The 25,914-nt window shown below is 40.3% G+C and overlaps 1 protein-coding gene across 5 annotated transcripts; it reads left to right on the top strand.

The window, feature by feature from the left end:
- The first annotated feature begins 1,338 nt into the window (after positions 1 to 1,338).
- carhsp1 (calcium regulated heat stable protein 1) lies at positions 1,339 to 25,258 on the top strand. Of its 5 annotated transcripts, XM_029437441.1 has the most exons (7): positions 15,430 to 15,485; positions 15,592 to 15,889; positions 15,980 to 16,184; positions 21,014 to 21,176; positions 21,462 to 21,570; positions 22,863 to 22,985; positions 24,354 to 25,258. In XM_029437441.1, the coding sequence occupies exons 4-7, from the start codon at positions 21,086 to 21,088 to the stop codon at positions 24,514 to 24,516; spliced, it is 486 nt and encodes a 161-aa protein (XP_029293301.1). In that variant the 5' UTR covers positions 15,430 to 15,485; positions 15,592 to 15,889; positions 15,980 to 16,184; positions 21,014 to 21,085; the 3' UTR covers positions 24,517 to 25,258. The 5 variants fall into 5 exon arrangements, with proteins under 5 accessions (XP_029293303.1, XP_029293300.1, XP_029293304.1 ...); XM_029437442.1 differs by lacking the exon at positions 15,980 to 16,184; XM_029437443.1 differs by lacking the exons at positions 15,430 to 15,485; positions 15,592 to 15,889; positions 15,980 to 16,184 and adding an exon at positions 1,339 to 1,672.
- The last annotated feature ends 656 nt before the right edge of the window (positions 25,259 to 25,914 follow it).

Genomic DNA, 25,914 nt, shown 5'->3' with positions numbered 1-25,914 from the left:
GTCCTTTATATGTGTTTGTTGTAAGCAAATGGCAATGGCAGTTATGTCGTGCTTTTTTAATGTTTTGTATGCATTACCACTGCACAGCGTCCATTTGTTTTTTGTTTTTTTTTACTAATTAGCAGAGGTTACAGGCAGCCATGATGAAATAGAAACAGCTGCACAAACCAGAAATATTTTGGTGAGCTTCATCTTGTCAGTGCAGTTTTCCTCCACTGCTCGAAATACAGTAAGTATTTATAATTTAAAACACTATTATGATCCTACTTTGTGGTAGTGTTGCTAAGATGTCATTGTTCATGAGGTGTGTTTTCTTTTCGCTGCCTAACCTCCGTACATGTGAAGGGCAAATGGGAGGCAGTCATATCTCTGCCTCACCCTTTTGTTCCCACTCCTGCTCCCGCCTCTGCTCTCTTTGTTTTCCTCTCATGGGTTGTACAAAAGGGATGAGCAGTCTGTGATGGTGATGAAAGACAGCGATTAAAATAGGAGTCCTAGTTAATATACAGCTGCATTACTTCAGCTGCAGTATTGCAGTATTTACCAGCATCACATTACAAATAACACATAATTACACATAATGTACATAGAATTACATTATGTAACCAAAGGACACACAGAACTTAGTAAACAGTTTTCATTTCTTTCAGTTTAAATATAAATGCAGCTATGTCTCCCTCTGCTGAATGTGAGGAGACACTTCATGTGAACCATTTCATTTTACAGTTATACCGGTTTATGTATCGGGTTATTTCTCATAGCCCATTCTCTCAAGTTTTACGTGTTTAATAAAGTAATGTTTACTTATTCTTGTCAATCATTGGTTCAACTTTTGTTCAAGCATCATAGTACATCAGCAGCACAAACTGTCTCTACCACATTAGGAAATAAAGACTTATTAAAGTAAAGAAAAACAGTGATGGTGATTCTTTTAATCTACTACTATACTTTTATTTTAATTTCATATATTTAGGGGCGTTCATGTATTTTAGAAGAAGAAACATGAGACGTCAGGAATGAGTGACAGTGAACCAGCATGCACAATACCAGTACTGATGCAGCTAAATGGAATTCAGCCATCAATTATTTTATTATTTACAATAATTAAAGTGGACCCCATGACACATTTTGAATGACAGCCCTCTCATTTTTATAAAAGAAAACAATGCATTAAAATATCTATAAAGAAACTACATACGTTTTTGGAAATAAATAGGGTGAAATGCTAAATAACACATGAATAGAAAAAATAAATAAGCTCTTTTGTTGTAGAACTTATTTACGGTACGCTGTGTTTGAGGTCGCACGGCAGCGTCCGTTACGGTAAAGAGCTCACAGCTGACGTTCCTGTGGAAGCAGCCACGCCCCTTCAGACCAAACGCGAGGGGGAGACTGAAAGAAGTATTTACGCTGCTGCCTTGGCTCCTGGACGTTGAACCTCGTACTCGCCAGGTCTTGTAAGCAGGAGGAACAAACTAAACGTACTCAACTAAACTCCATTTAAAGTCACATTTTGTCTCGTTGGACGTGTTTGCTTCGGCTCGAGGACATCCTTCGGCGGTGAAGTTGGAGGCAACAAGGTGAGTGATGCTCTCACAAGAAACTGACAGTTTTTACCGCGTGAACGCCACACGGATCATTCCCGCCGCAGTTAGCTAAATCAATCTTTATCGTAAGTAACTTTAGAATAAAGTATCTCAAGTAAGCATTTTGTTTAATTTACCGGTTTTTGCTAAAAGTGGAAAATGGGGGGGGGGGGGGGGGTTGCTTTTTCATTCCAACTTTTAAGTTGCGTTAAAGTCCACTCATTCACTCTTCATTACTTTCTTTTCCATTACGGGATGTTTTCCTGGCGTTAATTTCCTTTTAGAGGTGGGAAAAAAGCAGGCCATGGGCCACCAGCCAACAACAGGGGGGGGGGTGAGACAGAGAGACAGAGAGACAGGGGGGGTGAGACAGAGAGAGCTTTCATTCAGACTTGAAAAGGTTTTCTCTCAACACACACATCTCATTTTGAGTTAATGAAGGGCTGGAAGATGAGCTTTGTGGGCGCTTAAGAGATGTAGGATGTTGCCAGTATCTATCAGCAGTTCATTATGGGATGAGTGCCTGCATGTGTTAGTGTGCGTGTGCATTAACCACACAGCAGAGCAGAGGTGGAGAGAAAGCCATTGTTTTTGAGCCCTGGTTCAGGCCTGTTGTTGGTTTCAACAAAAACACATCAGCTGATGTGGTGGGTAATGGATACTGTGAGTTTGGTTGTTTGTGTCTGCTAACAAAAAGCATTCTCATGAAGGGTAGTGGGGGTAACATGATGACCCACTTTCAGCCAGGATGTGGCTAACTTACTCAGAAGGATTCACCAAGGCTGAACTAGGTGGTTCTTGAACACTAATGTATATCACTGCAGGTTTCAGCTTGTTCAGGAGCTGACGAGATTCTGTCACTTCAAGGCTTCTCATACAAACCATATTTTATTCCATCAGACCTGAGTGTAAACGCAAAAGAATCGATGGCCTTGGTTGCTTTTGATTTTCAGTGCAGTATTTCACTGCCGATAGTCTGTAAGGACCAGAATACACTGCAGCCAGAAGACATCCCATGCTGGTAATAATGGGCATGATTATACAGTGCGTACTATATACTAACCCCGTATTTTGGTCGTTCGTAAACAAAAATCAACATACTTTAATGTTTAATTCTAAGTGGAAATTACACAATACTTGTACCATCGGATGTCCCTTAAAGCACCAGTATTCGAGATGGCACCTGTTGGCATTTCATCTTGACAAGTTAAGCAGTAATGTGAGTAAATGTATCTAATTTCAGGATCCTACATGACATTATTTCATGTAGCCTACTTGACACAGCAAAACGTCAGGTGAGAAACTTGGCATCATTACAAGGCCAAAGGCACACAATCTGCAAAGCTGTTATGCAGCTTTAAAGGCTCACTACGGATTTTATGGCTGTGCGTTTTACTGGCATCAAATCCTGGGAACGGAGCTTGTTGTGAAGGCCTTACATGTGCAACATAATCTGCTGTTACAGTCCCCTGTGAGCGCTGCCTGTGTGCCATAAAGCATTGAAAACGAGAGAGATGGTCGAAAGGGGAAGAGGGGGGGGGGGGGGGTCAGCTGCTTCATCAATAAAACATTACATGACCACAAGATTTAGGGCGGACACCTCTGCTCTTCTGGGAGCGTCTGAACCTGGCTGCAGGGATTTTCTCCCATTCAGCCATGAGAGCATTATGGCGAGGTCTGCCACTGATGTTGGGCGATAAGGCAGCTTGCTGTCAAAGTTCCAGTTCATTCCAGAGGCGTTGAGTTCACAATACTCTACATACCAATTTGTTATGGCTTTGTGCTCAGGGGCATCGTGATGTTGAACAGGAAAGGTCTTCTCCAAACTGTTGCCACAAAGGTGGAATCCCACTATTGTCTAAAATATCAGCAGCAATAAGACTTCTCTAATATTCCCTTTGTTTTTTGTACGAATGAAATAAACAAGATATGACTTGTTCGGCTAATTAGTGAAGTTTGTTGTTTCTGTTACCTTTGCTCTGCCAGGCTAGCAGTTTCCCCCTGTTTCCAGTCTTTGTGCTAAGCTACAGTAAGCTAGCTGTAATATTAATTTCACAGATACAATGAATATCGCTGCACCCTCCTATTGTCTTGCACAGACGTGAGAATGGCCCTTCGCAAATAAGCGTATATCCGCAAATTGTTGAACTATTCCTTTGAATAAAAGTATGTTATAAAGACATTTTACATTACAGGTCATTCAGCGGACGCTCTTATCCAGAGAGACTTACAGTGAACTAACTATAGGGACAGTTTCCCTGGAGCAACTCAGGGTTAACTACCTTGCTCAGGGTAATGGGGACAGTCTGTTATTGACTACCCGACCTTCTAGTTTTGTTTTGTTTGGAAGGCGTCCCACTAGACCACTAGGCCATCACCACCACGCATATGTTTTCATTCTTGATTTAATCTGGCAATTATTTATAACCCTAACCCAAAAATATTCCATGTTAACATTTGGAGAAGCTTGAACTAGGTAATGTCTAACATTTTTGTTATCTAAATTAATATTAAAAAATAGTTTCATTTTCTGTCCAGTAATAGACTAAATATTAAACAAAATATAAAAACATCTGATGTTGCAGCCTGAAGAGTTGTGTCCCAGCATTTGGACTGATTATGCAGTGGGACATCAGTCTCTGTGATGATAGAACAGTGGCAATGTGTATGAATTTAAGAAGTAAAACTGCTTTTAATAACAAAACATTTGTTTAAGCTCTAGTAAGACTTTGTATATAACTCATTTGGATAATGGGATGCACAGCTTAAATGATTTTTCGTAATGATCTTTCCTTTGCGTTGTCTTGTAAAACTCCATTAGAAAACCTGTAAATCTGTATGTGCGGGTTTCCTGTCTGTCTGAAGGATTAAGAGAACACCAGCAAGATTACACACACTAATTAAGGGAGCTGAGTTCCCCATCTACATTAAGTTTAGGAAATGAGTGTACTGCAATAACTCTGGTACTCGTGCATAAAACTATTAACTATTAACTCCCGGAAAGAATTTACAAGTCCTGCACCTCTATGGAAACTGCACATCATGTAACAAGAACAAACTAAGAAAGTATTTTGTGCAGGATAACACAGTTATGCCATAAATCATAAAAAAAAGACAAAAACTCTCTTTGAAAACTTTACAACATATACTATAAACACAAAAAATGTCCAAGTGCCCACAAGTGTTACATAAATTGGGGTAACAATGTGGGCTCCACATGCTATACATATTGAACTATTTACATTTTTACAAGCTCTGTTGTCTGATCTGTGAGTTTCACTGACTTCTGGTCTCAGCTGAGTCGTTCCTTGCCTCCCTGTTGCGCTGAGGAGTGCAGACTTTAATGTTTTGTTACAGCATCTGGATAAAGTGTTACCAGCTTATTTTTAAATAAGCAACATTTAAATGAGGCATGTAGAAAGTGATTTCGATGAAATGAAATATAGTTTTAGTAAGCTTATATTTGTTTGTTTTTCCTGACGGAAGTGCTCGTCACACATGAGTCGTTCAAGGATTGTCTTGGATCTGTTTTGTGAATGTGTTTCTGGCTATAATGGTGTAATGTTTTTTTAATTGTTTTCACCCTTGCAGCCCCCTGCCTTGTTTTAATGAACGGCTGATTTCGGTCTGAATTGTGGCTTAGAGAAAAGTTTTATGTTGACTTGCTCAAAGGTTTTGGGTTTGTCAGGGAGAGAGTCACAATGCTTGTAAAATGTTTGGCATCTTCAAGGATATGCAGGTGGCTTACATAACATACCGCAGGAGTTGAGAGACATTCAGCTGTGTTATTATCTTGGAGGCAGGGCAGTTCTCCAGCTTCAGTGTCAAACCAGTTTCTTTACAGCAGTGTTGCATGTGAAGAAAGTTTATTTTTAAATCAGTCTTGTCAAAGTTAATAAAGCATGTGCACAATCAATTCTTAGCACATACGTGCGTTTAATTTAATGCATGTCAATCGACTCCTGTAGCACAATCTGGAAGCTTTCTACAGACAGAAAAAGTGGTCCAGGCAGCCCTGAAGTGCCGATCTGGGGGAAATGGTACTCCTACTTTTTTCTGATGCAGTAGGTTTGCATACTATATGCAAACTCATCATATGGAATCATATCATCATATTTTCAGCCTCCAATGTGTGGATTTGCTGCTTTTCTGTTTTTATATCATTGTAAACTGAACATCTGTGTTGGGACTGTGTCGGACAAAACACGACATTCAAAGAGGTCATATTGGGTTCTGGGAAGTTCTTTTTATACATAAATTGTAAAAAGAATTGACAAGTGATCTGTGGCTGCGAAGAAATGATTCCCAAACATTACCAGCTCCTACGTAAGCAGACCAGAGTGACTTTGCCAAATATTGGCCACCTTTTGAAATCTGTATTTATTCCAGGATTTAAACCCTTTCACAATTTTATAGAAGCATTTTTCATTTCCTGAAGACTTTTTTTTTATACGTAACAGAATAAGTATTTAGGTTTAGTTTTTAGCTGAGACAGCACGGTTATTCATGTGAAGTCTTGTTTTTGTGTGGAGTTCTCTGGCACGTTTGTCATGAAGCAGCATCTCTGTTTGGTAAGGCCCTGTCACACATATCCGTATGACAGAAACGTATACCGGCGCATACAAAAATTTGTCAGAGTCCAAATACGTCCAACTTTTCATCGGATCGGAAAAGTGAACATATACAGATACGCATGTCTAACCTATTGATAGAGTATCACTTACTTATACAAAATGTATCAGACGAATGCCCAACGAATGCATAAGATATACAAAAATATGGCGTATACAAAATATCGGCAACACGCTGGTGTACGTAGATATAAGGTAAGGTATAAGTAGCATTCATTAAGAGCTCACTGTGTTACGCTGGTGTACGTAAATATAAGGTAAGGTATAAGTAGCATTCATTAAGAGCTCACTGTGTTACGCTGGTGTACGTTGATATAAGGTAAGGTATAAGTAGCATTCATTAAGAGCTCACTGTGTTACGCTGGTGTACGTTGATATAAGGTAAGGTATAAGTAGCATTCATTAAGAGCTCACTGTGTTACGCTGGTGTACGTTGATATAAGGTAAGGTATAAGTAGCATTCATTAAGAGCTCACTGTGTTACGCTGGTGTACGTTGATATAAGGTAAGGTATAAGTAGCATTCATTAAGAGCTCACTGTGTTACGCTGGTGTATGTTGATATAAGGTAAGGTATAAGTAGCATTCATTAAGAGCTCACTGTGTTACGCTGGTGTACGTTGATATAAGGTAAGGTATAAGTAGCATTCATTAAGAGCTCACTGTGTTACGCTGGTGTATGTTGATATAAGGTAAGGTATAAGTAGCATTCATTAAGAGCTCACTGTGTTACGCTGGTGTACGTAGATATAAGGTAAGGTATAAGTAGTATTCATTAAGAGCTCACTGTGTTACGCTGGTGTACGTAGATATAACTTAAGGTATAAGTAACATTATCCCTGACGACGGAGTAACTTATTAAACGTGTTTCTACAGTACAGCTAGCGTTCAGCATGTTAGCCGTTCTCCAGCATGACGTGAACCAGATGGCACTTTTCCAGCTCCGTTGGCCAGAGGCTCTGATACGTTTTAAATAAGTGATAAGCTATCAATGTTTGACATACGTATAATAATTTGTTATGTATTCGTTATGTATACGTCAGCTACAACACCGCTGTGGAAAAGTTGGACGTATTTGGACTCTGACACATTTTGAGATCATTTTCATATACGGCGGCATGTTTCTGCCCTACGGAACTGTGTATGTCTGGCGTGTTCGGCGTAACGTCTGCGTCCTTCAAACGATCACAACTTACCCTTAATTTATATCAACCTATTGCCGATATTTCGTATGCGCCGGTATACGTTTCTGCCATACGGATATGTGTGACAGGGCCTTTACAAATCTCCTCACCTGTAGCTCTGAGGTTTGTTACCACTAGAGGGGTCGTGTTACACTGTGGGAAACAGGTTCTGTTCTGCACTGTGAACATATCCACATATAGTAAAGTAGAACTGAGCTGGATGATGGTACAACACAAGACCGGGCAGGACACACACAAGATCAGGTTTCATGGTTTGTACCATGTGTTGTGTGGGTTTCGCTGTATTTGTTTTCCTTCCTGAGTTCTGTGCAATAACCCTTTCGTATAAAGCCGGTGTTGAACCTTTGCGTCTTGAAGTTGCACTTAACATCTTTTGAACTGAACCCATCTCATCTAACTAAATCATGTAAAAACATCTTATCTATGAATTGAATTATAAAACAGTTTCTTACTTTATATGTTGCTGGGAGTGGGAAGTGGCTGAGCTCAACGCTACGCAGAAGCATATGTTCATTTAAATGTTTTTTAAAAGTAACACAAATCTAATCTGCTTATAATATACAGGTATCAATAGGGATGAAGTCAAAATAAAATGTATATGGTCACAATAAATGATAGATCAATTCGGCTGCTGGTAAACAGAAAACATCAGAGAAAGCGATAATAAACTGAATTTAGTACCGCGCTGACGATTCAGACGGCGATTGTAAACAAAATCAATATCTGCCTTGTTGTTGTTGTTGTTTGTTCCCTTGAATGCAATGACCAAAGTCACATTCTCAAATCAAGTACTAATAATAAGATAAAACGACCCTATTCTGAATAATACATATTCATTCAGATAACGTATTATTGAACATAACTTTATTTATTAATCATCTTTTGTAAAATCACTCTAGAACATGTCGACAAAGGTGCAAGTCATCTAGGATCTACTGACCTACTTCAGAGACCTCTCCCGTATTTAAGTCCTAAGGAATTTGATAATTAACTTTAAACAGCGAGACTATGTTCCTCTTAAAGATTATACGTTACATTCATAAACTGTAAACGCATACTTTATCCATGCACCACACTCTTTACTCTGTCTGGTACAACCACTGGCTTATTGTAGGGGGGGGGGGGGGGAGTCTTTTGCTTAAGGTTTGCGCTGTAACACTTGCAGGTGCATCATGGGAAGTGCAGAGAACAAACTGCGACAGATTGGAACCTGATTGCAGAGTAAAAACATTCGGCTGATATAGAATAGTTTGAAGCACAGTTGTGGATGTCCTGCCGGGTGTGTCACTCCCATCAGCACAGTGACCGTGTACCAGGTCACCCCGGCCCAGGCGTCATGAGTCCATGCAGGAGAAAAGACCAGGACTTCACAACCCATCACCACTGTGGGGAAATGTAGCTGGAAGGGTTGTTTGGACATTTTGTAATTCAGCAAAGCAAGTTTTAAAATGACACACGGACACTTTGAGTTTATCAGTTATTTCTGACCCTGAGTGTTACAAGTCTGTGTTAAAACTCCTCTGCACCTAAAGGAACACCTCACCCACAAAATGATCCTTTGTATCAAGGATCTTGTTACCTTGAATTCTTGAAGAAAACTTTAATGACAGCAAAACTATATCTGAACATCCGTTTACACACAACTCGTGCTGTACAATCCAAGTCTCATGTATCCAGCCGTAGGCTCACTACTTAACAAACGCAAGCATTTTCACTAAAGACTTTACTATTTAAAACACTTCGGATTCGAACGGACACAGGATTGTAACGATACAAAATAGAAAAGTTTTCAGGCGCTTCAAGATTGTAACCATAGACTGTTTCTCAAAGCCCCAATAATAAGAACATTAAGTAAGGAAGACACAGCGGTAAACAGCAGGGTTCTGATAGCTTCCTTTCTTCCCCCGTATTAATCACGCCATGTGACGCAGGGGAAAGTCACGCTCAAAACAAAGACTGCACCTTTTTCACTGTGAATGTCAACATTTCTACGCATGTGGGCTTTAAGAGAGCTCCAAAACGACCAGATCACTACCCCGTTAGCTAAATAAATTCCCCTGTCTGGGGGACATTAGGCTGCTATCTTCTTCATGCTGTATGCAGGAAGTGCTGATCATCAGATTTGGTTGTGTCACTGTCAACATGGACCGGTGTAATCCATCTAACTGATCAACGACTGGCACGTCGTAATATCAGAGAGTGTCTCTTAAAATACTCCACCATACACACTGGATAAAAGAGAGACATGCTAACAGCTGTTATGAATTTCAGCTTTCAGACAAAAGCTGGTTTGAAGCCTAGTGATTTTAGGCTGGTGATAGAGATTTAGCTTTGTTTCAAGTCTGCTGAAAAGACTTTTAAGGTTAATAACAAAAGATGAGGCAAAAGAATAGTTTGATCAAAGGCCATGCTTTGACTCCTCACCTATTCTTCCCTGAAAGCACCCGTTTGAATAAATCATCCTTAAAATTAACTCTTTTGATTTCTATGTATGAAATGAATCATCCTCATTCAAAGAAGGAGCACAGCGACTTTACAGGACGTGTTTTGGACAAGCAAGGGAACAAGATGTTGGTCCTCCAGTAGATGAGACGGGTCCAAGGCTAAAGTTAAAATAACCTACTTTATTTCATATAGTGGGTAATTAGGGATAGGCACCAAAGATTGAACGTGCCCCGGGGACTTGGTTATCTTAAAATTTGCCAAATTATTGTCAAGTTTGACAAAGCAGCAGTGGGAGGAGGACAGAGAACAGGAGGAAGAACGGATACCGACTAATGTCTGTGTTCTTCATTCTGTCTAAACTTCACTCAGGAGTATTATTTATTTTAGTGACATTTTAGATTTGGGATATTATTGAGTTTATTCAGTGACCTTGATGTTAACATTATTGTTGCTGCTCTGGAAACAACTTTTAGTTATATTTAATATATAAATAAATTCTAATCCTGTTCTGAATTTATGCTTATTTAATTTATTTTTCAAGCAGTTATTTAGTGATGACAAAGAACCGATAAGAGTAACGATAAAGAACCAAACCAATAAGTAATGGTATCGATAAAATCCTAACTACCCATCCTCTTGTTCACAAAGCAGCACGACAGGAAATGCCACAAAATATGTTAATGGCCTGAAGCATAGTGCTCTTGCACTTTCACCAGTAATTAGACCCGTCCCCAGGAACGAGTAGTCAGACTCTAAAAAGAAACCTCTTCAAAACAAACTGTAACCAAACGGAACTGGTGGTTTAATCGGCCTCACAGATCTTGCACCGCGTGTGATTATAATCTGGTGCCTTCAGGTGAGTTTCTTTCAGTGGAAGAGAGTCGATGACGCAATTCTTCCAACGCATCACCTCCACAGTAGCTAAGAGATGCAGTAAATCCTCACATCAATTTAAGTTTGGAAAGAGCTGGATCCCAGTCACCTGGAACGGAACATGACACCAGGGCTCCTCATGTACACAAGTCCAGTGAAGCTGGTGTGAATATTCAGCCTTCATGAATGTGTGCATGATTGAAATACAGGACATACTGCATTGACGCACATGGGAGGGTGAGTCATCAAATTGCAGGATCGGGAACATCTCTTTCTGCCACACACACACACACACACTTGTGGTCCTTGCATACACAGGACCACACACACCCACACTGACTTCAAGCGCACAGAGCACATTATAAGGTCAATGCTTTCTGCCTTCAGTGCTTCACACGGGCTGCATAATGTGTCTCATTCTTTGTGTTGCTCCTCCAGTAACCTGTCTGCAGCTGTTCACCGGCCCTGCACTGTTAACCTCCATAGCAACGGAGACTCCAAAACGACCGGCCGGCCGTCAGCAGCAGAGGCTCAAAGTCCTCTTTCTTTTTCCAAAATGTGCTAAAGTGCGGTCCAGGTGGGAAAATGTGACGGAGCTTTATGTTAGCTTTTCACTATTTTATGGATCAAACAGATATTTTGATTATTGATGGATCACATAAATTGATAATGAAATCATTATTAACTCTCCAACACTTAAATGTGAATTTAAGGTGTAAAATTGGTGGAGTTCTCCTTAAACTTTGAAAAACCATCCCAGGGTTTGTCTTCATATTTATATTTATTTTAGCAGCTAACTGAGACATTAATGATATGTAACATTTATGCGAGGCCTATGTAATATATGTCGAGTTATTATTAATCAAGGTAACAATGTCTCCTTTTAATAGCATTGTCCCTCTTTGTGCAGCGCTGATATGTCAGAAGCAATAAATTGACTTTTTATCTAGTTTAAAGCCACATTTTTACAAATCAATTTTTAGATATTGGTTGTTTTTAATTATGTTTTTACCTGATGAAATATTTTAATTATCGGACTTCTGCAGCTGAAGTTCTTAAAGAAACTGAGCAAATGTAGCCTTTGGATCGTAGCCGCTCCGCGCATACTTCAGTTTGCGGTAAAAATATCCTGAACGATGACAAATGAAGTAATCCTAATCTGACTGCAATAACAAACTCTCATTGGCCGCTATGGTTTTGAAAGAGAGCCCCCTAGTGGCAGAAGTCTACATATTTTATGTTTAAAGATTTTAAAGACCATATTATTCCTTTCTTATGATATTCATGTTTCTTTATTGCCCCATGTTCCACATTTGTTTTTGTGGAACCTGACACCAACTCTCATGTGAAAATTAATTGCAGAAATATAACGTGAGAAATCCAAATATGTTTGACATCACATTACAGGTCCTTTAGCGGACGTCCTTATCCAGATTTTCTTTCCCGGTATCTGGACACACTTGTCTGAAGGTCGTCTCGTAGCTAAATCAACCAACTGCTTGCTATAATAATACATTTTATTTAAAAGGTACTCAAAGACGCTTTACAGATGCATATTAAGATTCATAATTACATTATAAAACAGGATCAACATTTAATTTTATATATATATGTATAGATATATATATATATATATATCTATCTCTCTCTCTCTCTCTCTCTCTCTCTCTCTCTCTCTCTCTCGCGCTTCATATTTCCAGCCCAGACATATACGTGTGGGATCAATCTTCTCATCCTGCTCTTGTTAAAATAAAAAACCAGTGTATTTTCCTACATGTTGAACCGTCACTCTAAACAACTACTTCTCATGGCCAATTTCAGATTTTACTTCAAGGTGAAATAATGCAACCTGTTGCTTGGAGAAGCCACAGGAAACGTTTCCCACTCCAGTACAGAGCTCCTCCAACGTGTAATTAGCGAAGACTCTGAGTTCATATTCCACTCTCTGTTCTTCAGCTCCTTGTGTCATCTCGTCCTTGTTGACATTTCGTCTCCTTTCTGGGAGGCGAACGAGGAACTGAGTGAAGGTGTGAGAGAAACCGAGGCTAGAGAATAAAAAGGGCTGAAGGAAATGAGAGAGTGGGATGTTAAAGTTTCACTTCCTCACACGGTCATCCTGTACTGCTCCCTCGTTCTTTTTTCTCACCATGTTAACATGTTTTGTCTCTTCATTTTAAAGTTTTGTGTTTCTTCTATTTAGTTTTCTTATATCCGGATTATTAAAAGACCGTTTGATCATATCTAAAGTGGTCTGCCATAAAAATCTTCGGTGATGTTAATTCAAATAGTTGCTAAATCAAATCTTTCTGAAAACTTTATTTTTTCTCCCATTCTGTGAACTCTTTGTTACCAACCACTAAAAAAGAAGCTTAGTGGACAGATTGTGTCACCATGACAGCGTTGCAACTGTGCAAGATGCACTCACAAACCTTTATAGATGTGTAGTTAAGATAAAAATAAAGGTCAAGTTTGAAAATGGGCATAGTCTGAGCAAGGTCAACGTGGTCTCTAGTTGTCTCTGGTGTCTGTCCCTCGTCCAGCAGTAAGCCCTCAGCAGGATGGGAGGGGGACTTCCTCTCATTCAACTCTTTAACGATTTCCACAAAGAAGCAGCTCGAACTCAAAACTACAAGAAGCGCTGCCCTCCCACATTTAGTAAATTTTTACGTGTACCCGTATATTTAATACGTATATATATCTTACTTTACACAGTACAGGACTCTGGCAAGAGCAACCTGGATCATGGCAGCACAGCATGGCAAAGGCATTGATAACATGTTGGAGGTACCACAGCAACAAGCTTGTACTAATGGTCTATAGACCAATTTTATTGGAGAATAAGCGCTGCAAATGGAGTCCAAGGCTCTAACTGCTACATGCAACATAAACCCTGTGCGGCAGAAGATGACTCAGTGTTTGGGACAGAAAATGTAGAGTTCATTAACTGGCAATAGTTCGATTAACGTTACTGTCACATTAGTGTGTTTCATAAATCTATAACACAGAGTAGCAACACATACAATTGCTTTACTGAAACAGAAATGTCAACGACCTTCACTTTACAAATTGAATTCCTTTCTCTGTGAATGCAGCTTTAGATAAATGGATCCTGCAGAGAGTGCCAGAGTGAAACTAAACCACTGAATGCAGCGCATGGATTCATGAAGTGTATTATCCTGGCTGTGCAGCGACTGTGGCCATACAGTGTAATGGCCTCTTCGTGTGTGTGTGTGCGTGTGTGTGTGTGCCTGTGTGTGTGCCTGTGTGTGCCGGTATTTGCTGTGTCAGCAGAGTCTCTGGGTTGTTTGATGATTGCAGAGCACTATCATGGAAAATCGTGTGTGTGTGTGTGTGTGTGGCTTTGCTCTTGATGTACTGTAATGGTCATTATTGATGATGCAGTTTAACTCCCATTCAGATGCATACAGATAAAATAAACCTTTATGAAAGTATATGAGATTTTATAAATCTGTGTGAAGGTTAAGCGTAATTTGGCGTGTCCTGACCATATGATGCGTGTATGTGAGTAGTTTCCTGAAATATCTCAACAAGTTGTACAGACCAGAGGATGAATCGTAATGACTCTGGTCGACCAGACTTTTCTTCTTGCGTCAGCATGCGTCTTGTTCAAAGTGAAATATCTTGTCGATATGATATTGGATGGATTGTTGTAACATTTGCTACGATTATTCAAGGTCCTTTTGGAAGATAAATTCTACTGATGGTGGTGATCCACATTTGGTGACGCTCCCATCGGCCTCGGCTGTAATTTAATTCTAATTCTAAAATCATGCTAAACACGTTAAAACAAGGCTTTGTGAATCTGGTCAATATTACCTACATCAGTATGTTAGCATCGTCTCTGAGCACCACTTCACCTCCCTGCAGCCTCGCAGAGCTGCTAGCGTTGCTATAAAGTCTTGTTTTATAAAAGATCATACTTTTATGTTTTGTGTGTCGGATTCTAGTGTTCTATGTATGTTAGCTACAAAACATATAAAATGTCAAATTTGTCAGACACACAACATACAGTATATGCATTAGTAAAATATGCATCACATGATAGTATTTGTGGCTCTCATTCAGCGTTCTACTTTCTATAGTTACTGTCCTTTTATATCCTAATTCTAATTTACCTTATAATCTGTGCAAAATTCATCTCAATTGAAAAATGACATGTAGTTCTGACTGGAGGCGTTGAAAGTTGACACTGTTACTGACAGCCTTGCCGTGGCAGACCTTTACATAACTTATACAAGTGATGTGTTCCCCAAGAGGGAAATTACACCGCAGCTCTTACGTCAACAGAGCAGTTGTGTGTTGAACTCTTTCTCTGAGTTTCCTGAACAGATTAGTGTGTGGGTGTCTGTGGGAAATACTTCTGTGTTTATGTCTGTTGTTCGTCTTTGTTTGTCGTCGTCCCCCCCTTATATTATTGTAAAGCGACCTTGAGTCCTAGAAAGGCGCTATAGAATTTCAATTTATTATTATTATTATGATTATGTATAGATACACATTTTAGGTGGCAACTTGTGCAAACACACACAGGCAGGTCATCATGTCTGACCTCCTTTGACAGACTCTCCTTATCTCCCACTCCTCAGGCTCCTGCTCTTTTATCTCTTCCTGCTTTACACCTCTAATGACTCAGCTCTTCTCATTCCACCATGTTTATGCATATATTTTAACACTTTATTCTGCCAGCTGCTGTCCTTCGTCACTGTCTCTTTTCTACATGTTTACTGGGTATTTCTGAATTTTACACAGTAAAAATAATGCGCATGTTATGAATTTCTGTTGTCTCTAACTTGTCCGGTCTCATGAATCTTCATGTTTTTATCTGTACTCGCAGCGTGTGGCTCTCTGGATGGCAAAGCCGGTCTTCTGGTAGGCCGGTGCTCCTCTGATGTAATGTCGATGTCCCAAAACATTGTCAGAAAAAGGATTGATGCATCAGAACCAAAGATTTGTTCTTTCATATTCCACGCATTTGTGATTCGGGTACATCTTGCTAGTGCTGGATAATGTAGTTGAGTTGCTAGCCTCACACAGGGATGACGAGCAGTCTACAGGTGTCAGACATGTAATCTTCAGCCCTAACCTCCCACTTTGTCAGTGGATACTCGCAGCAGAGTCACATTTCCCCACAGGTAGGAGAAAGCCAGCTATTATTACGATGATGAATCATAACCAGGATAAACTTTAATAATAACACTGCGGTTAATAAATCCACCATCCAGTCTTTATGGCTGAATGTGCTGCGATACGGTTTTGTCTTTGCCCTCCATCACTGAGCAGCTGACAGTCGAAGCAGCTGGTAGAAGGAGACGGAGTGTAAACTCCTGGAGGAGGGGATTTGTTCCATAACAGTCCAGATCTAGGCCACCGAGTGAATTCAGAAATCAAAAGATCTCACCAGCTGTCCAGGACATTGCTGCATGATTGGTAACAACAACTTAATCAACACCCAGTCGATACTTCATGGTCATTTTATAGGGAAATGTAATCCGGATTTACTGTATTGTTCCATAAAGGTGGTTTTGCAGCATGACTAATTACACTTCTACTAATCCAGCTGCTTTTTCTTGTCTTCTATGATATGAAATCAGGATATATTTGAATTGTGTGCTATTGAACAGATAAAACGAGGAATATGAAGGGTGTACCTTTTGTCTCTCCTTGACGATAATTGGCTGATAATGAAAATCGTCGCTGCCCTAGTGTTCTGGCTTTGATTGTGTTTAGATTCTGGTAACCATAACTCATGAGTGAACAACCTTAAAGCAGCCGGATCTTTGAATGCACCAGCAAACCTCAGCACCACACGGCAGCTGTGTGATAGATTACAAACCTCAAGCGAGTTTCAAGTGGATTTTCATCCTTTTCTGGGACAAACTTCTGCGTGAAAAGTAGGAAAGCTATCTAAAAAGTTACAGTATGCTTGGGAAGATCGTCAGCAGGAATGTAAAGTACAGTGTATGGGATTGTGTAGTTAGGTAGGCAAAACATGGCAAACCATCATTTTGGCCCTTTACAGCAGTAAATGGTAATACTTCACAGGCTAAATCTGCACTGCCCTTATCATGTGTTCAGAGCCTCCCTCGGGCATTATCTCTTGCTTATCCGCCACTTTTCCGTTTCATTCTCCTCCCCCCTCTTTGGTCCGTCTAAAGACCCTCTCTCCCTCCTGTTGTTGTTCTCAAACACCTATATTATCTCCATGCCTGGTAATGATTTGTGTTTCCCTTCAGTCATCTTAAATCAATAATCTTGAGTGTTTGAGTTGATTCACATCCCGAATGGGAGGGTGTGTGTGTGTGTGTGTGTGTGTGTGTGTGTGTGTGTGTGTGTGTGTGTGTGTGTGTGTGTGTGTGTGTGTGTGTGTGTGTGTGTGTGTGTGTGTGTGTGTGTGTGTGTGTGTGTGTGTGTGTGTGTGTGTGTGTGTGTGTGTGTGTGTGTGTGTGTGTGTGTGTGTGTGTGTGTGTGTGTGTGTGTGTGTGTGTGTGTGTGTGTGTGTGTGTGTGTGTGTGTGTGTGTGTGTGTGTGTGTGTGTGTGTGTGTGTGTGTGTGTGTCCTGAGAGGCTGTGATTACATTAACCTCATGTCTATTGAGTTAAGATGGAGCAGGCGCTCTGCTCACTCTGCTCTGTGCTTTGAGACTATAAAATTGTATTGCGACTCCTGCTGCCTGTGTGTGTAGCTGTGTGAATGCTGAGCCAACCTTCCCAGTTAAATATAACTTTACTAAAACTCTCCCCCAGAACTAGCAGAGATAAAAGACCTGCTCAGTATTAGCACTCATCAGTGAATCTTCAAAGAGTTTACATCTGTCACATCATGGTGCTGCAGTTGTCTTTTATCATCTGTCCTAGTAAAAGACATCAGTGCTTGTTTTCCTTCCTTTGTTGCTGTTATTCATCCTTTTTCTAGTATAAAAAACTGATTCTGCAGAGCTGGATGATCCATCGCAACAAACATGAAGTCCTGATCTGCCTTTGTTCCAGTTTATCTTTACTGAATGGTGCATGACTGAATGTTTTCTTATCAGTGCTGCTTTCTGTCCGTCACCTGATAGCCACAGGGAGTGGCAGAAATATTCTTTAAGAAAATTATCTTTGTAAAGAATCTTTCCGCATAAACGACAGTATATAGTTGCTTTAATTTAATTTCATAGGCAGACTGCTGGTAATTTAAAGTTTGATTACAAAAAAATGACAGAAAACAAGTTAGCGTTAAAGGAGATACTTGTACAGGACTGTCTCAGAAAATTAGAATATTGTGATAAAGTTCTTTATTTTCTGTAATGCAATTTAAAAAAACAAAAATGTCATACATTCTGGATTCATTACAAATCAACTGAAATATTGCAAGCCTTTTATTATTTTAATATTGCTGATTATGGCTTACAGCTTAAGAAAACTCAAAAATCCTATCTCAAAAAATTAGAATAGTTCCTCAGACCAAGTAAAAAAAAAAGATTTATAACAGCAAAACAAAATCAAACATTTGAAAATGTCCATTAATGCACTCAGTACTTGGTTGGGAATCCTTTTGCACGGATTACTGCATCAATGCGGCGTGGCATGGAGGCAATCAGCCTGTGGCATTGCTGAGGTGTTATGGATGCCCAGGATGCTTCAATAGCGGCCTTTAGCTCATTAGCATTGTTGGGTCTGGTGTCTTTCAGCTTCTTCTTCACAATACCCCACATATTCTATTTACTCTGGGCTTGATGAAACACAGTGGACCAACACCAGCAGCTGACATGGCTCCCCAAACCATCGCTGACTGTGGGAACTTCACACTGGATTTCAAGCAACTTGGATTTTGCTCCTCTCCAGCCTTTCTCCAGACTCTGGCGCCTTGACTTCCAAATGAAATACAAAACTTGCTTTCGTCTGAAAAGAGGACTTTGGACCACTCTGCAACTGTCCAGTGCTTCTTTTCCATAGCCCAAGTCAGACGCTTCTTCCGTTGTCTTGAGTTCAGAAGTGGCTTGACCATGGGAATACGGCTATTGTAGCCCATTTCCCGGACACGTCTGTGAACAGTGGCTTTTGATACCTGGACTCCAGCTTCAGTCCACTGTCTTTGAAGCTCCCCCAAATTCTGGAAGCGACTCTTCTTCACAATGCTGTTAAGGCTGCGGTCATCTCTCTTGGTTGTGCAGCGTTTCCTGCCACATTTCCCCCTTCCAACAGACTTTTTGTGGATGTGCTTTGAAACTGCACTCTGTGAACAGCTTGCTCTTTGAGACATTTCTTTTTGTGTCTTACCCTCCTGATGGAGGGTGTCAATGATGGTCCTCTGGACAGCAGTCAGATCAGCAGTCTTCCCCATACTTGTGATTTAGTTTACTGAACCAAGCTGAGTGTTTTTCAAGGCTCAGGAAACCCTTGCAGGTGTTTCGAGTTAATTAGACGATTCAAGTGATTCGTTGAACACCCTACTAGTATACTTTTTCATGATATTCTAATATTTAGAGATAGGATATTTGAGTTTTCTTAAGCTGTATGCCATAATCAGCAATATTAAAATAATAAAAGGCTTGCAATATTTCAGTTGATTTGTAATGAATCCAGAATGTATGACATTTGTTTTTTTAATTGCATTACAGAAAATAAAGAACTTTATCACAATATTCTAATTTTCTGAGACAGTCCTGTATACAGCTTGCATAGTGAAATCATTTAGAGTACAGCCTCATACAGCCATGCTAGCACCTGTGTGAGGCTGTACTTGAGCTAAAGGCTAAGTGACAATGCTAACATAGTAATGTTAAGCAGGTATAGTACTTACTACAGTATGTTCACCATTTTAGTTTAGCATGTTAGCTAACATTGGCTAATTAGAGGTAAACGCAAGGTACAGCTGAGTACCATGACCTAACCTGACGCGCAAGATGGTTTGTTAAACAGAACCATCAGAGGAGCCGTCATGAACCATCTCTCTATCACCGCCAGTCGGGAGAAGAGTGAAAACGCCTTCAATGCTGTTCTTTGCTGTTCTTTCAAACAAGAAAAACTCTCCAGCTCTGATAAAAACTAATGCCATTGGAGCATCGATGCTAACCTGTTTAGAAGCCGTCATCGTTTCTTTGAACGCCTCTCCATGTCTCGCACACACCTAAACCACGCCCGTAGCTGCCAGTAGCTCCTCACAGGACGCTGATGGGTCACTGGTGGTTCGGACACAAACGCATTACTTGAACCCTGACGAAATGGATTTTCATGTGATCTTGTGATATTGCGAGAATCCAGCTGCCGTGCACGGTAAACCACGACAACCTCTACAAAAAGTCATGGCAATCTGTCAAATACTTGTCGTTGACCAACCAACCAACAAACTGACATTGGCATCCCTAGAGCAGAAAGCAAAGCAGAAATACACACCTCTAAATAACAAGAATTGAAGTTGCTTATGAAATATAAATTACATATCGTTGTTTTCATCCTTTACTTTGCTGAAAATATCATTTGTTCAGTCTTGAATACCTTTTTGGAAAACCTGGAAGGTGGAAAATGTCCCCCACCATCTTCTGCCAACAACTATAGAAATACTGACGTAATTCCAGAAGCTCACTAACATGCAGCCGGTGCCTCCGTCAGTGTTTCCATCTCTTCTCTTTTCTCTGTCAACTAAATCCCAGAAACAGAAAGTTCAATCAACGGAGGTTTTTCTTTTCTGCCTTTCACTAATTGGTTGACACATCTTATGATGTCATGACTGATGATGATCTCCGTCTCTGTGAGGTCGTCGGCCTGTCCTCAAATTGTTGTTGTCATGGTAACTTGGGTTCTGAGAATGGGTCAGTGACTCAGTGTTTTTTTTTGAGGGGGGGTGTTGTGTTTCAGGGGTGACGTGGAAGTGATGCTGAACAAAACGTTTTTTTAATGGTGTGTGTGTGTGTGTGTGTGTGTGAGTGAGAGAGAGTGTGTGTGAGAGAGAGTGTGTGAGAGAGAGTGTGAGAGTGTGTGTGTGTGTGAGAGAGAGAGTGTGAGAGAGAGAGAGAGAGAGAGAGAGAGAGAGAACACTGAATGCAGCGCATGGATTCATGAAGTGTATTATCCTGGCTGTGCAGAGACTGTGGCCATACAGTGTAATGGTGTGGGTGCGTGTGTGTGTGCACCACTGGGCTGGTATTTGCTGTGTCAGCAGAGTCTCTGGGTTGTTTGATGATTGCAGAGCACTATCATGGTAATTCCCACTAGTGTGTGTGCATGTGTGTTGTTGGTGAAAAGTTTGCTCTAAATCACTCCTGTCCTCCTCTCCAGGTGTTTAACGTCTTCTGCAGAGCTCGCTCTTGAGTGAACCCTTCCTCCCCCTTTGACTCCACCTCTTCAGCGATGTCATCACAGGCTACGCCCATCCAGGGGTCACGACCAGTGACCCCTCCGCTGACCTCAGCAGGATCCCCACGTTCTCCAGTGTCACCAGGTAAAGGCCTATTTTTTTAATTACTCTGAGACTGTTGACAACATGTTTATAATAGGGACTATAAATCTGGATATCTCGGCGTCTTCTGCTTCGATTCGGTCGTGAACCAATCGGAAGGTCATTGGTTCGACCCCCGGCCCCCTGCAGTCAGCATGTCGAAGTCCATGTCTTAGTTCAAAATACTGTGTGAATGCTGACTTGTGATGTAAAAGTGTTTTGAGTGGTCGCAAAGACTAGAAAAGTGCCTCCCTGTGCAATGTAACAGGCTGCTCTTTGTCCCGTCAGAGTCCCTGCATCCTCCAGCCTGCAGACACAGAGACCGCTCACCTTCTCCCATGAGAGGCTACCTCATCCCCAGCCCTCTGCCCACACGCAGAAACAGGACCTGCTCAGCGTGAGAACACACACACACACACACACACACACACACACACACACACACACACACACACACACACACACACTGCAGAACCACTTTTCTGAGACATTTTCTTATTCTAAAGTTGGATTTTTCTAAAGATATGCTTTCATTTAAATCTCAGCTCCGTGCAGGCTCGCATCTCAGCTGTGTCTCACAGACGTTAATGCAACCTTAAGCGTTTATTCACATTTCAAATCAATTGTTAAAGCCCAATACAACACTTTAATATACTACATTACTACATATTTTATAATCATTTACTTTTTTAACTTTTCATATTAACTTCATTTGCTTACGATCTAACCTTGTTTTATTGTTTCTGATGCGAAGCTTTCTTCTTTATTGCCGTTTATTTATTGATTCAATTATATGCCTTCAAAGAAAACCTGTACACTACTCAACGCTTTGAAATGCTCGGACCAGACTGAACCGGCATTGTATCGCTTCAGTGTTGCATGAACGCTGCCGTCACAAGAGCGCGATTCTGACGTGACGATCTACACACAGCGTCACTCTTTAAATGTTTGTCATGGCAAGGCTAGCATAGTCATTAAAGCTGCAATCCTTAAATGTATTCATTGTATCAAATCCCATTTTTGACCATTTTTCAGAAAATTCACGTAATTGCATTCTGTAATTCCCTTTTTTCTTCGATCTGTGCACAATGCGTAATGCAGACATGATCAAATTCAATCATGAGTTTGTTTCTCTATGTTTGTAAAAACAACAGTGACACAATCAATTCTCTCAGCCCACACAAATTGTTAAATTACAAATGGATCAAGTGTGTAACGTGCATTTTAGCCTCTTTTAGCTCACTGTTTTGGTTTTCTGGCCCACAAGTCTGCTTTAACCAAAACTCATTTTAAGTGTAAAATCTTTGATAAAGTCACTTCCTGCTCAGCGCCAAACTAATATGTTAGGCATCTCAACTGTATGAGGTGATAATATGTCAATATTCTGTTGCCCCCTAGTGGCCAAAACATTTATCTTTATGAAAACCATTTTAAGGATTTATTCAAAATGTAAGAATTTCCTTTCCTTGCACATTTAAAAACTAAATTACAAATCAAGTTATCTCTGTGTGACTGCAAGTGTTTGACAGGATCATAATGCAACAGGAAAAGAAAAACATTTTCATCTGCTAGCCAATCAAAATGTTCTATTTTCAGTATCAGTGTATTTTGGTCATGAACTTACACAGTTGGACGCTCTTCATCACTCACTTTTTTTGCCTCCACTTCTTCCCCCCCCTCTGTCTGCAGGACGGCTCGTGCTTTAGAGGGTCCGTCATTCGCTGGCGTGTGTAAATGTTTTTCCCGCTCCAAAGGCCATGGCTTCATCTCACCGTCCGACGGGGGCAGCGACATCTTTGTCCACATCTCAGAGTAAGTGCGTGCGGGAGGATGTTTGTAGATATGTTTATGTGCGTAAGCCAGCGATGGAAGAAGTATTTTGTTTCTTTACTTAAGTAAAATGAATAATACTCCACTGAACATACTCCACTGCAAGTTGAAGTCCTGCATTCAAAACCTTGCTTAAGTATGTAAGTATTATCAGTAAAATGTACTAAATGTATGAAAAGTAAAAGAAGTCATTGTGCAGTCAGTGTTTTACTATTTTATATGATTTTTATAGTTTTAATATTATAATTACCGCTGCATCTACTGTATGTGTATGTTGCATTTTACTGCTGTAGATGTGTAGGGTTGTGCTTATTTTAACTCCTTTATATCCTGTTGGGTAGTTTAATCTACAGCAACACATCTTATTCTATAAGATTGTCATGTTTGGGGCTTTGTCTCTGTCCTGTGAGAACCACATATCTCTAAACAATCTGTGCTGAAGTACAGTACTAGTGGCTGAAGTGCTTATGAGGGTCCTTCAAAATATGGGAGAGAGGACATTACTTTGATAGAAATCTGTTTAAATTGACCATAATATGTTGTAATGACTAATCGGGTTATGTGGAAATGATCTGAAGAGAAATCTGTGTCTGTGTGGGTCAGTGAGGTCACTCTGTGGGTAAAGCTTAAGGATGAGGAATGGCAGTAGCTGCAGGAGTGTGTAGGAGGACAACAGAATATGTGATGACCTTCACCACGATGTCTTTGTTATCACCCACAGGCTTAAAACATAGCAGTGTATGCACACACACACACACACTTAAACACCTAGAAACACATTAAACACAGCTGCATAATGTATACTGTAAAACAGTATGAAATGAAATATTTCTCTTTCTACCGTCAAGAGTTTGTATTATGGTGTTTTTACATTTGAAGAGCTCATTGAGTTTAGTTTGCAAACTGCTAAGTGTTGCTGACGCCTTCTGATTGGTGGATTTTCCTGGGTGTGATTCTGTAAGCGTGTGTGTGTGTGTGTGTGTGTGTGTGTGTGTGTGTGTGTGGTGCAGTTTGTCTGTATGAACAAAACATAATGTTCTCTGTTGTGTTTATGACTTAAGAACATGTGAATAGGATAATCTTTCTGTGAGACCTCTGGTTGTGGGGAAAAAGGTTTTGCCAGGTTGTTTTTTTTCTTCATTTATTTGTTGTTGTAATAATAATTTTGCATGTAACCCAATATATGTATCTTTTTTGTTTAGAGAGGATGGAATGCTTTTAGTCTTCTTTAATACATGGAGTAGTGCGCTTCAGCCTCTTGTGGCTGAAATTAGTATTACAACAACAAACACTTCACCTATCTTTCATCATTTTCTAATTTGTAACTTTCAAATCTCCCCTTTCCTCCAGCATTGAGGGAGAATACGTGCCGGTGGAGGGTGACGAGGTGAGCTACAAAATCTGCTCCATCCCTCCCAAACACGAGAAGGTCCAGGCGGTGGAGGTGGCCATCACCCACCTCAACCCGGGAACCAAACACGAGACCTGGGCGGGACGCGTCGTCAGCAGCTGAGCACTGACACTCGCAGGGGGCGGGTGGGGTCAAAGAGGCCAAGGCGGGCGGGGAGCGAGACATCGAAGAAATTAGGAGGGATGGAAAGGATTGTCGTATTGCATTATGGGATGTGGAGAATTTAAAATGAAGGTAGTTAGAGGGCACAGAGGGCAGAGGGAAACCCAGGTAATGTAGTTTAACACTCAAACACAGCTGGGCTACAAAGGAGACTTTAAATCAGAGGGAAACATTAATGATCTCATACTTTACTTGTGTTGAATAATTAACTATACTTTGGAAAAACATAAAGTCTGTTTGATTGGTGAATGAATAAATAATAACGGTGGAAGAGATGTTTATCTTAGAAAGACTTTCACATTGGTTTATTGCTTAGAATATTCAGTGTAGACTTTGCTTGAACTTGTTCTTCATTTGATGGGGAAATTCATTCCAGCTGCAATTATTAATTTCCTGGAAAACTTGTTTATGATGCATTTGGAAGAGTTTGTACATTACAATAGACATGTTCAGTTCAACTTCACAGTATTTTGAGAATAAACATGGCGTGGTCACAGGACAGCTGATCTGCAGAGTTAAAGATCGGTGGCTGTATGAGCGCTCCATGTTGCACAGTCCACCACCACAGGTGTATTTTGCAGGTATACTGCGTGTGTCTACTTCTACCAACCTATCATCTGTATTGGATCATGTGTGGCGGCCTACATGAGTGAATTAAAGCCTTTTCAACCGGTACAGCTTAGTGGATTCTGCAATGTGTTTTCTTTCTTTTTTTGGATAAACATATTTTGCAAACTGTGATCGTCTAAAGAAAATTAAGTGTTTCCTACAGTGATGAAATGGATAAGAAGTAGAACATAGGGATGTTTTGTATAAAAAAGCTAAAAGCACATTTAGCTCAATTCTAAGTGTGATTCTCCAGTGCTGACTGCAGTGAGTCAGGCTGTATAATAAGGACTATAACATATAACATAAATAACTCTAAAGCGCTGAGTCAGCCAACAGTGGGCCTCCAGAGGTGACTCGTCAAAGCTGCATCACGTCAGTCATCATGCGCCTTCTCATTGTGTGCGCATGCTTCATTACATGAGATCATGCCTGGGGAAGCAGATATAACATATTTCTCCTACACTTATCTTGACTTTATCAATAAATGGTATTTGGGATATTATTAGTAAAAATCTTAAATGAGTTCAAAAGTAATTATTTGAAGTGATACTCTGATGTGTGAAGGTCCAAGAAAATGTTGGTGTATTATGTTTAATTCGTGTTTAACTTAATGGTTAATGGTAAAAATTACAACAACTACTCCACTGGTTGTACTTCTATTACATTGTCAGTAAAAGAACATAAACATCTTCTTTTTTGATTTAGCCAGCTTAGTTTGGATATATTATC

The sequence above is a fragment of the Cottoperca gobio genome, chromosome 8 (genome assembly GCF_900634415.1).
Source record: "Cottoperca gobio chromosome 8, fCotGob3.1, whole genome shotgun sequence".
NCBI classification, from domain to species: Eukaryota; Metazoa; Chordata; class Actinopteri; order Perciformes; family Bovichtidae; genus Cottoperca; species Cottoperca gobio.
The sequence above is the reverse complement of the archived record's forward strand: the minus strand, read 5'-3'. Positions and strand labels throughout refer to the sequence as shown.

Bases quoted from the DNA above. Each gene is read 5' to 3' on its own strand.
- carhsp1 (XM_029437443.1), top strand. From the start codon at position 21,086: ATGTCATCACAGGCTACGCCCATCCAGGGGTCACGACCAGTGACCCCT. The intron at 21,571-22,862 runs GTGAGAACACAC...CTCTGTCTGCAG, and splicing joins AGAAACAGGACCTGCTCAGC to GACGGCTCGTGCTTTAGAGG. The intron at 22,986-24,353 runs GTAAGTGCGTGC...CCTTTCCTCCAG, and splicing joins ATCTTTGTCCACATCTCAGA to CATTGAGGGAGAATACGTGC.